General features: G+C 45.4%; 2 protein-coding genes across 2 annotated transcripts in view; both read left to right on the forward strand.

Moving 5' to 3' along the window:
- cavin4a (caveolae associated protein 4a) overlaps positions 1-1,593 on the forward strand; it is a 6,802-nt gene extending 5,209 nt beyond the window's left edge. The window contains exon 2 of the mRNA XM_080010779.1: positions 1-1,593. This exon is cut by the window's left edge and continues 164 nt beyond it. Within this exon, the coding sequence (XP_079866905.1) occupies positions 1-475 (475 nt within the window). The 3' untranslated portion in view covers positions 476-1,593.
- A 959-nt stretch (positions 1,594-2,552) lies between these two features.
- On the forward strand, positions 2,553-11,042 carry LOC307237566 (intraflagellar transport protein 57 homolog). The gene is made up of 11 exons (XM_080010306.1): positions 2,553-2,851; positions 3,098-3,272; positions 4,117-4,235; positions 4,536-4,626; positions 4,799-4,870; positions 5,011-5,133; positions 8,065-8,136; positions 9,481-9,612; positions 9,776-9,838; positions 9,945-10,011; positions 10,252-11,042. Exons 1-11 carry the CDS (start codon positions 2,703-2,705, stop codon positions 10,413-10,415), a joined length of 1,227 nt encoding a protein of 408 aa, XP_079866432.1. The 5' UTR covers positions 2,553-2,702; the 3' UTR covers positions 10,416-11,042.
- Positions 11,043-12,322: the final 1,280 nt, after the last annotated feature.

The raw sequence follows: 12,322 nt of genomic DNA on the forward strand, positions 1-12,322 counted from the left end.
CAAGAAGTCCGTCATGAAGGGGACGGAGAGCATCAAAGCCGCCTTCTCCAAGGAGAACCTGTCCAAGACCAAGGACAACCTGGGCACCAAGTTCCACAACCTGGGCGAGAAGGTGGTCCCCCCCGAGCGCAGGGAGCGCATGCACCAGGCGGGCGAGCGCCTCAAGCAGTCGGGCGAGAGGCTGAAGGAGAACATCGCCAAGAAGGCGCCGACCAAGGAGTCGTTCCGCATCAAGCTGAAGAAGGAGCGCACGGTGGCGGAGGGCCAGGAGGGGGCGGAGGGCCCCGGGGAGGCCGCCGGGAGCCCGGGCAGGGGCCGGAACAGCCCCGAGGAGGCGGCCTACACCGAGGTGGCGTCGGAGCCCGTCAGAGAGCGGCCCGTTGACGAGATGGGCGCCACCAGGATCAGAGAGGACGACGGGAAGGAAGACGACCACAAACACCATGGGACGGACACGCCCAGCAGCTACTCATAAGAAGCAAGAGCACGACTCGCACCAAAGAAACGTCCATTTGGCATCCGGAGGGTGAGGTGAAAGGTTGGGCGAGCCAGAGACAAGCAACCATGGCAGGAGACCTCGGAGTTTCAGAGAAAAGAGAGAAGGGTTGTGATTGGTCCACATCCATGATGGACCTGCGTCTTCAATTTAAAAGTGTCAAGTTTCTGTATCTGTTGTGACTCCTGAACGGCCACCGGAGCGGCAGCGGCGTCAAGTGGAGTCATAGTAAAAGTTGTTCCTGTCGAGCGGAACCTGTTCAGACGTTTCTTTTTCCCGAAGAAGGATCCAGACGGAGGATTTAGGATCAGGAGAGAAAGAGAGAGAAAGCGGAAGCCAAGGAGAGAGAAGGTGCGAGAGCGAAAGGTGAGGAGCGTAGACGGCAGGCGGCAGGACGGGCGGTCAGACCTCAGCCGGTTTGAGTCTGAAGAAAGTGAAGTGACCCGAGCGTCGGACCGGACCCCGCCCTGCGGCTCCGGCAGGTTCCACCGCCGGACAGGACCGGACCCGGGGGTGTGGGCTCTGGCGCGGCTCGGCCCCCTCTGGTGGTGGAGACAGGAGTTGCAACACAATCCTCGATCAATCCAAAACACACGAAGCTTTAATTGATATTGTTAAATGACAGATGTAGGTTCATGTAAATGTTGCTTTTAATGTGTCTTATCTGTGCAAAATGCGTGTGTTGTTGATAAGATGTGAAAAAAAAAGCTTTTAGAGAATTTCGATATTTTAGTGCATTTCAGTGTAAATGTTTCTGCACATCTTGGACGAGAGTTTTAAAAAGATGTTTAATATTTAATAGAGGATTATCTGTTAGGTTATTGAAAGTTTGGCTTCATTAGAATGAATAATTATACATGATAATTATATATATATAATTTTATATATATATATATATATAACAAATATAGTAATATATATATTGAAATAACTTTTTTAAAGAAAGATGTAAAAACACCTTGATGAGAACTTTGTTGTGCTTGTGTGAGTTTTCTTTGCTTTTCTTCACGTTGGTTCTTGATGAGACTGAGGCTTTATGGAAACACATCAACGTATTAATCCTGTTTTTGTACAAATAAACGTTTTGTGAAAACTTGCGTCATCTCCCAAACTGTTGTTTTCATTTCAAGGTGGACTGTTCCTCCGTAGCCGCCACGTTCCTCCCTCGTTTTTATGTTGTTTGACTGAAAGGAGCAGAACTAAATGTTTGTAAAGAGGAAGCTTGAAGCTCGGCGTCCGTTTACTCCTGCTGTACCTGTAAAGTACTGCTCTTCAGTACTTCACTTTGTTTCCTTCCTTCCTTCCTACTGGCATGTTTATGGAAAATAACAATTCTACAGAATGGACATGGACACACGAGGCCCAAAACACAGATAACAGTTCTCAGCAATCAACCCCCATTCAAATACACATCTTTTGATACTATGCCGTGTACTTCTGCCTTTTTTGAACATGCATTTAACGTGTTGAAATAAAGGGAAACGGCATTTCCTCCTCCGCTCCAGTAGGTGGCGATAAGCAAACTGTGGACTGACCATAAAATAACCCTAAAATAACGAGGAGGTTTTACTTCACTAAACACAGAGGTTTCTGTGGAAAGGTTGAATTAGTTTGACGGATCCAGATAAATACTAGATAAATACCAGACGAATACCAGATAAAAACTAGATAACAAAAAAACGGATTCATACTAGATAAATACCAGATAAATACTAGATAAATGCCCGATAGATACACGATAAATACCCGATAAATACTAGATAAATACCAGATAAGTACTAGATAAATACCAGATAAATACTAGATAAATGCCTGATAGATACACAATAAATACCCGATAAATACTAGCTAAATACCAGATAAGTACTAGATAAATACCAGATAAATACTAGTTTTGTACTAGCCCACTAGTTAGTGTCGTGTAGATTACAAAAGTTCGATTTCTAACGTTTAACTTGGTGAAACGTGTTTTAAACTTCCGGTTTAAAAGCCATCTCACTTCCGGCTGATGGCCAGCTGCTTCCTGTTGCTAGACGACGGACTGTAACCAAAACAAACCCTGTAGCTAACGGCTAATAGCTAACAGCTAACAGAAAACGGCTAACGGCTAACAGGAAGATCGCCGCTGAGCCGAGCGCCTGACTCCAGTTAAATCTAAACAAACACCGCCCGGAGCAAAGCGGAGGGTCGGGCTTTCCGGTCCGAGATGGAGGAGGAGCGGCACGGGGAGACGGAGGAGCGCGGCCCCGGGGCCCGGCAGCAGGTGTTCGCTGTGATGGAGGATCTGCTGGAGAAGATGAAGATCCTGGACTACGAGGAGGAGCTGAGCAGGCTCAACATGAAGCCCCTGTCCCGGTGAGAGGAGCCGGGGCCCGGCCACCCCCAACCCCCCAAACATTACCCTAAACATCTAGATCAAGAAGAGTATTTGAGTGGAATAAACCTTGAAAACCTACAGTACTTGGATCCTAGTTTCACTGTTATCACCCTGAGATACTGATCAGATTGAATCAATCAAACATCTGATCAGAATCTGCTCTGATGGAGATACGAGTTCCTCTGTCTGTCTGTCTGTCTGTCTGTCTGTCTGTCCCCCTCCAGACACTACTTTGTGTCCAGTCCGTACCTGTCTTCCAACAGTGGGGAGCAGTTCTACATGTTCACCATCTTGTCGTCTTGGCTGCTGAACAGCGCTGGACGTCCCTTCCCTGAGCCCCAGGAGCACGACGAGCCCAACGCCACCGTGTCCAACATCCTGAGCGAGCTGCGGGCCTTCGTAAGCACCCTGTAGTACCCTGTAGTACCCTGTAGTACCCTGTAGTACCCTGATGGTACCCTGATAGTACCCTGATGGTACCCTGATAGTACCCTGATGCTACCCTGATGCTACCCTAAAGCTACCCTGATAGTACCCTGTAGTACCCTGTAGTACCCTGTACTACCCTGATGGTACCCTGATGGTACCCTGATGGTACCCTGATAGTACCCTGATGCTACCCTGATGCTACCCTGATGCTACCCTGATAGTACCCTGATAGTACCCTGATAGTACCCTGTAGTACCCTGTACTACCCTGTAGTACCCTGATGGTACCCTGTACTACCCTGTACTACCCTGATGGTACCCTGATGGTACCCTGATAGTACCATGATGGTACTCTGATACTGAGTACTGATCCAGTACTGTTACAGTCAGACAGTTGGAACAGAACAAGGTCTCCTCTCTTAAATATTTGACATGTTTAGAATAATAATAATAGTGATGATGATGATGATGATGATGACATGTATTAGTATTAGTAACAGCTGCGTTCCATTAATAGGAGGCAATGCAAAATGATAATGATTATTAAATATTATCCATAATTTCAGTTTTGGGTCAATTTAGACTTTGAAGGATTACAATCATCCCTCAATGAATGGTTGTTGTTTTTATTAGTAGTAGTATTACATAAACTACTCCAGGCTACTTCATTTTCTTATAATTTTCCAAATGATCCTTTCAATAGTTTAGAGGAGAAATGTGTAAAAATAACTTTTTTACACATTTATTGTGAAGGTGAAGTGGCTCTTATTTTGAAAAGCAGCTGACGGAGGCTCTTCCTGGCCTTGTGTCTCCAGGGCGTCAAGGTGGAGTTCCCACCCTCCAAGCTGAAGTCTGGCTCGGGGGAGCACGTGTGCTTCGTGCTGGACCGCCTGGCGGAGGAGGCGCTGCGGAGAAGGGGCTTCACCTTCAGCAGGTGTAGCAGCAGGACGGTTGAAGGGGCCTCCACCTGTTTTCTGTACAAATTATTCTATTATAATATTATTATAATATAATATTATAACATAATATTAGTATAATATTATAATATAATAATTTTATATAATAATATTATATTAATATTATTATATTATAATATAATATTAATATTATTATATTATAATATAATATTAATATTATTATATTATAATATAATATTAATATTATTATATTATAATATTATATGAATATTATTATATTATAACATAATATTATAATGAAGGTTTTCTCGTCTCAGGCCGAAGTATCCAACAGAGACCAACGAAGAAGACTCTGTGATCCAAGACGACAATGAACTGACTCTAAACAAATTAGAAGAAGAGATGATAGTAGGTCTATCTGTCTGTCTATCTGCCTGTCTGACTGTCTGTCTATCTGCCTGTCTGACTGGCTGTCTGCCTGTCTGAAGAAACTACAGTCTTAAAGAGAGTGTGTGTGTGTGTGTGTGTGTGTGTGTGTGTGTGTGTGTGTGTGTGTGTGTGTGTGTGTGCGTGCGCACAGGAGGACCCAGATGATGAAGAGGACGACAATGTGATGAACCTGGAGGAGCTGAAGTCTCGGACCAATCAGAGCGTGAGTCACCGTCGGGGTCATGGAGGTCACGCAGCATCCTGTCTCACCTTAAAAAATGAAATCTGAACTAACTCCCTCACTCCCTCCCTCCCTCAATCCCCTTTCCTCCTCATATCTCTGTGTCGCCCCCTGGTGGACAGGAGGATCAACAGTCCTCCAAACCAGCGGCCATCTTGGAGTCCAGCGTGGACCCCGCTGAGTGGAGGATGGAGGTCGAGCGAGTGCTGCCCCAGCTGAAGGTCAGCATCAGGACCGACAACAAGGTGAGAGGGGAGGGAGGGATAATTCAAGATTCAAGAGGTTTATTTGTCACATACATATAAATACTTCCATACATATACATACTTCCATACATATACATACTTCCATACATATAAATACTTTCAAACATATACATACTTTAATACATATTTTCAGTAAAATGTCTTTGCAACACACCCGGTGATTATGTACAATAGTTACTCAACCAAACATAATAACTAACCTAATTCCTACCTAGCAACTAACTGAAACTAACTGATTCCTAAAAGGTAAAGTAGTTAGTGAATAGAATAATACCTGAAGACCCAGCTCTTCAGTGAGTACCTCCTGTCCTAATCTACAATTACTTAGCACCACCTTGCAGTATTTATTGTTACACCAATGTTGTTATTACACTAATCTCTGTCGCAATGTAGCTGAATGTTATTCTCCCTTGTAAGTCGCTTTGGATAAAAGCGTCTGATAAATGACTAAATGTAATGTAAATGTAATGTAAATGTAATATCAATAATGTCAAATAAAAATGTAATAAGACTCAAAAAGGTAATTCAAAGTGAAGTAAAGGGAATAGAGTTATGTATATGGAATCGACTATATGTATATACACATACGTGCAGTAAAGTGCTCGTGAATAAAGTGAGGTAGTGTGTGTGGAGATATACAGTACGGTATACAATAGTACTACAATATACAATTTACAGTACAGTATGCAGTAACCCAGAACAGTGAGACAGTATGCAGTACAGTATGCATAATATAGAACAGTGATACAGTATGCAGTACAGTATGCATCATACAGTACATTGATGCAGTACAGTATGTAGTACAGTATGCTACATACAGTACAGTAAGGCAGTGGGGCCCCTGGTGAGGTCAGCGTTGACAGTTCTTATGTCTTGATGTAGAAACTCCGTCTCAGTCTCTGTTCTCGCTGTGTGGCTGTGGAGGCTCTTGCTCCACCACAGCAGCTGGAACAGTCCGTTGTGGTGGTGGTGAGGATCCTTCATGATGCTGCAGCTCTGCTACTACACCTCCTGGTGTATAAGTCCTGCAGGGAGGGGAGGGTGGTTCCAGTGGTACGTTGGGCTGAAGGCACCACCCTCTGCAGGGCCCTCCTGTCCTGAGCAGTACAGTACAAAGCAGGCAGTGACGGTGCCTGTCAGGATGCTCTCCACCGCTCCACAGGAGAAGAACTTGAGGATCCGGTACGGAACGGTAGTCATTCAGGCCGGCTGGAGAGGCGATCTTCAGGACAGGAACAATGGTGGACATTTTGAAGCAGGACAGGACCACCGACTCAGCCTGGGAGGCATTGAATATCGTAGTGTGCACCGGGGCGAGCTGGTTAGCACAGGTCTTCAGTACTCGCCCAGATACATTTCACTGCATATATGTATGAAAGTATGTATATGTATGTGACGAATAAACCTCTTGAATCTTTAATACGCCATCTGGGCCCGCAGCTTTCCTGGTGTTCACGCACATCAGAGCCCTCCTGACGTCACACAAAAAACGAGTTCAGTTCATTGGCTAGGAAGGCGTCCACACTCGTGGCTGGGGAGGAGCTGCTCTTGTACTTAGTAATAGTCCGCAGCCCCTGCCACAAGCGTCTGGTGTCCTGTTGCTCCATCTCTAGCTCCACTGTGTCTCTGTGCGTCCGTTTAGCGTCCTTCACCGCCCTCCGCAGATTGTACGACGGTGCTTTGTAGTCGTCCATAATTCCGGATACAAGACCTTCGTTGTAAGAGGCCGTGCGAGCATTCAAAGCGCTGCGGATGAATTTATCGACCCGCGGTTTCTGGTTCGGGAATATCCTAACTTTCACCGTGGGAACGATGCTGTCCGCTACCATTGCTATGAAGCACGTAGCTACTTCCGTAAACTCCCTGATGTCACTGGAACTTGATTGGAACATGTCCCCGTCTACGTCAGTCAGAGCCTCCTGAAGCGCAGCCTCTGATTTGTCCGACCACCGCTTTACATCCCCCGTCACCACCGTTCCACGTACGATGCACGGCTTGTAAACAGAAGCAACAAGATGGCGGCGTGATGTATCCGTTCTTGTACCGTGTGTAGCAGTGTCCAAAGTTCTGTCTCTCCTGGTGGCACACGTGATGTGTTGGTGGGAATTAGGCAGAACTTTTTTAAGGTTCACCTTGTTCAAGTCCCCAGTCCCCATCCTCCACACTGGAATTCCCGGGGGAGGTAGAATGAACGGCATTAGATGCTCAGCTGTTCCAGGTTCGGCGAGCAGGAGCGGGAGAGTCCTGGTGTTGCTGGGGTTGCACCAGCGGCTGTTTATCATGAGGCAGACGCCTCCACCCTTGGATTTGCCCGACTCCTGCGACCTGTTGGCTTGGAACTCGGCTGGACGAACGGCTTCATCCAGCACCAGCGGGTTCAGCCGTGTCTCCGTCAGGCAGAGGACGCAACAGTTCCTCGTGTCCCGTTGGAATTGAATCCTCACTCGAAGTTCATCCATCTTGTTCTCCAGAGACTGAACGTTGTAAGAACGCTAAGGTTGCATCCTCATTCTGACCCGAATGCCGCCTGGTTTACCGCGGTGCTTCCTCCATCGGCCCACCCGTGGAACAGCGGCTCCATTGTTGTTGTTGTTGTTGTTGTCCTTGTTGGGAGCGAAGAGTCGTAAAATCTTTGCCGGCAACTCTGGATCCATTAATAAAATCTCCCAAAGTTGTTCTTTCAGGGATTTTTTTTTATATCCACTAGTGCATCGCGGTAGTAGGAGATCACTGCTGATGATTGTTTTGACGGACATAGTGATGTAAAATGAAAAAAAATACTGAAATGTGTGTAATTGACACGGAGGGCCTGCACAGGCGACCGCAAGGCCCGATGCCCCGATGGAGGGACTAATAGAGGTGTCATCACAAAAACACAAAGAAAATAATGTTTATTGTGTGTGTGGGTAGGACTGGAGGATCCACGTAGACCAGATGCATCAGCACCGAGACGGGATCCAGACGTCCCTGAAGGAAACCAAGGTCTGTACGCTCCCTGGAGCATGGGTTCGGGACCCGGGTCCAGGTCTGAAAATGTTCACGACCCCGCCTTTCTTTTCCAGTGACGGATTTAAATGAAGAGTTCCACACGACAGAACATTCTAATAACAACCACAGAGTCCATCACTGCAACATGTTGAACTCACTGTGTGCAGTGGGGTGGTAGTGCTGCATTAATTACAGTGATTAATGGCAATTTAAAAATGTACCCAAATTTGACGCTAAAGAAATATTCTTCAATTTAAAAGGTGCATTGAGCTATAGCCATATGATTTGATCATTGAGAACAGAAATATTGTTTTTTTTTTCCTTTGCACTGAGACAAACACATTTCTCGAGGACCCGATTGAGGGCCATGCACCCCAGATTGGGAACCCTTGGATATAGAATAAAGTATTTGATATAAATACATTCAATTTAATTCAATTGTTGGTTAAAAGATGTTTTGGTTTATAAAGAGTTATAACACTTTCAAAGCTGTAACTGTGCTGTAACAGCGGCTCTCAGCGATGCGCTGCCCGTAACGCAGTAGTGCATCCTGGGTAAAGGAGCCACTCTGCTGGGAGTTTTGGACATAAACGAGATCATCCGCAAAATAACTGAGAATAACTGTGGAATATTCATAAGTATGTTTTAATCTCATGGAATTAAGGATCATGTTTTGGTTACCTTAGAATGAGCCCTTTATATCTACACAGGGAGCGGGTACGCTCCGCGGAGGCGGCCATGTTGCTTGTATGGTAGCCCAGATGTGCACTATATATACTATTCATATATACCAGCCACGCCCCCTTATCGCTTAACGTCCTGGTCCTAGGAACGGAACTCTATCCTTAAGTGAGAAGTACCTGTATAAATATTTTATGAATATTATATATATATAACTCTGTCCTTAAGTGAGAAGTACCTATATAAATATTTTATGAATATTATATATATAACTCGGTCCTTAAGTGAGGAGTACCTGTATAAATATTTTATAAATTATATATACATATATATGTATGTATAACTGGGTCGTTAAGTGAGGAATACCTGTATATATTCTTTTGAGCAAATTTCTTGCAACATTACCTCAAGTTTGGAAACGCTGCTGTAGTGTCTGTACTGTCAAAGTTCACTTAAAACAACTCTTAAAATACATGAATGTACTGACTCCTCCCTAAATGTGGAGGATACGTCAGTCTGCTTCCACGTGCTGGACAAAAGTGTGTGTGTGTGTGTGTGTGTGTGTGTGTGTGTGTGTGTGTGTGTGTGTGTGTGTGTGTGTGTGTGTGTGTGTGTGTGTGTGTGTGTGTGTGTGTGTGTGTGTGTGTGTGTGCGCAGGGCTACCTGGAGCGGCTGCAGGAGGACGTCAGCAGGACCCTGGAGAAGGTGAACAGCAGAGAGAAGTACATCAACACACAGCTGGAGCCGCTGATCCATGAGTACCGCAGCGCCCAGGCCAGCCTGAGCCAGGTGGGAGGGGCTAGTACACCAGGAATACACCTGTAGTACACCAGGAATACACCTGTAGTAGACCTGTAATACACCTGTAGTACACCAGGAATACACCTGTAGTACAGCTGTAGTACAGCTGTAGTACAGCTGTATTATTGTCTGTTGTTATTGTGTTGTTCAGGCCAGGGAGCTGTACCAGCAGGGAAGTGGGGGTGTGACGGAGAAGACCAGAGTGCTGGCGGAGGTCAGTGGGCTTCATGTCTTACTGGATGGAGAGGGCGTGGTCAGAGTATAGACATTATTATGGAGTGTGTGTGTGTGTGTGTGTGTGTGTGTGTGTGTGTGTGTAGATCAGTGAGGAGCTGGAGAAGGTGAAGCAGGAGATGGAGGAGAAGGGCAGCAGCATGTCAGACGGAGGTTAGACCCCCCCCCCACCACCACCACCAGGCTCCGCCTCTTTGCCACACCCACGACCCCATCTCCCAGCTAACAGTCCTGCTGTAGTTAGCATTGTTAGCAGCTCTCCAATCAGGTTGTGTCTCATTAGCCAGGCCACTTCCTGTCTCATTAGCCAGGCCACTTCCTGCAGTGTGCGGTGTGGTTCAGTGTTGTCCAGAGGCACGTGGGCAGCCGGTAACAGGCGTTTCCTGTGTGCAGCGCCTGTGGTGCGGATCCGGCAGAGCCTGAGCAAGCTGCGCCAGGAGATGGTGCAGATGGACGTGAGGACGGGCGTGGTTGAGCACACGCTACTGCAGGCCAAGCTCAAGGAGAAGAGCAACATGACGCGCGACATGCACGCTGCCGCCGGGCCCTACGGATGAAGCTACTTCCTGTCTGTCCACGCTCACTACCGGTCTACCTGCAGCTCACTTTATGCCTGCCGGGTCTCACATCCTGTGTACTTGCAGATTACTTCCTGTCCGCCACACATCACTTCCGGTCTGCTGTGCATCACATCCTGTGATGCCTGCAGATCATTTCCTGTCTGCCACGCATCCCATCCTGTCTACATGCAGATCACTTCCTGTCCGCCACACATTATTTCCGGTCTGCTGTGCATCACATCCTGTCTACCTGCAGATCACTTCCTGTCCGCTGCGCATCACTTCCTGCCTGCCCAGGGCAACGTGGGTTCCTTCCCGGTCCGGCCTTGACCCTCTCAGGGGTCCTTGAGGGGGTTCTGGGAATCTGCCTGGACGAGGCAGGCACCGTGGGGGTCCGGCCCACAGGGGGCGCTGCTGCACACCATCCACCCTGTATGGAATGATGGGGCAAGAGGGGGCGGAGCTCGGAGTGCAAGGTCGACCTGGAGTGTCCAGCAGGTCCTGGGCCGGACGCTCCCTCGTGGCCTCCCTGTGAAGGTGCACCAGGTGCACCAGGTGGACCAGGTGCTCACTACTGGTCTACCTGCAGCACCAGGTGCACCAGGTGCACGTGGCCTGAATCATCCGTACATTTCTATTTGTCTAAATGAGTCCAAAGAAAACTCTTGTAATTAAGAATTATTAAAAACAATTTATATATATATATATATATATATATATATATATAATATTATTATTATTTTATTTTTTTTTATTTTTTTTATTTTTTTTTTATTATTAATTAATTATTACAAATTTAATTGGATTTGTGTCATTAAAGTCTTAAAAATGATAACGTCTAACTGCGACACCTCAGACACCCTGGTATTGAACCCGTGAATTGACTGAAACTTGCTGTTTCCATGGTTGAAATATTCCAAAAGTCTGGTTCCAGGAACCAGAACCTTCCTCATCCTCAACAGGTTGAACTGATGTAACGGAACTTTCTGTGTTTATTACTTTTGAAGTACTGTCCGTGGGGTTACTCCTGTCACAAGTCCCTGTCAAAATAGTTTTTTTTTTGTTTGTTTTTTATATGTTGTTGGTTTTGTATGAAGTTACACTGAATGAGGATTAATAAATATACTTTACAATACATTTAATATTTAACACTGGGTGGTGAATGGCGCTGCTCGCTGTGGGTTCAGTTGAAATTCTGTTTGAACCTGTTCTCCATCCAGTCCCGGTGCACCTCTGCTCTCTGTGACTGTGATGTCGTTTCATTCACAGTTTTTACTTTTATTTTAATGAGAAACAGAACATACGACAGGTTCATGTTACCATGGAGACCGCATCCCTTACCCATGAAATACATGCGCTACTTCATCTCAATGAATATGAAATATTTTGAGAATTAAGTCATTTGTTTGAAAATTGTATTTTTATAAAATATTGAAGAATAGAATAATATTATGAGCAAGATAAGAGGCCTTTATTAAATATGATTTGACGGGGAATATTTGATTTTTCGAATCATTGGCAAATATTTCCTATTTAATTTAATAACAAACTATCGATAACAGTATTTTTTTTTAATTTCACGAGTTATTTAGTTTATTTGATTTGATTTCTTCAGCTCTTCATTGAATCCGTCGTCACTTACATGTGGCATCAAAACAAAAACAAAACATGAAGCATCGTCATGAAACAAACATCTGGTAAATAACATACGGAATAAATACATGTTAAAATATGTAAAATGATGAAATGAAACAATAGAAAATAAAATAATAATTCACCATTTAACAGGAAATGTTCAACAAATCTTTATTATTATGTTTTGTATTTTTTATTCAATAGCGGCGCTGGCGGTTGGACGCGACCGAGTGACGTCACCGCGCTGGCATTTCCGGTGTGGGCGTGGC

Source organism: Zeus faber, assembly GCF_960531495.2.
Source record: "Zeus faber genome assembly, chromosome: 12".
NCBI lineage: Eukaryota > Metazoa > Chordata > Actinopteri > Zeiformes > Zeidae > Zeus > Zeus faber.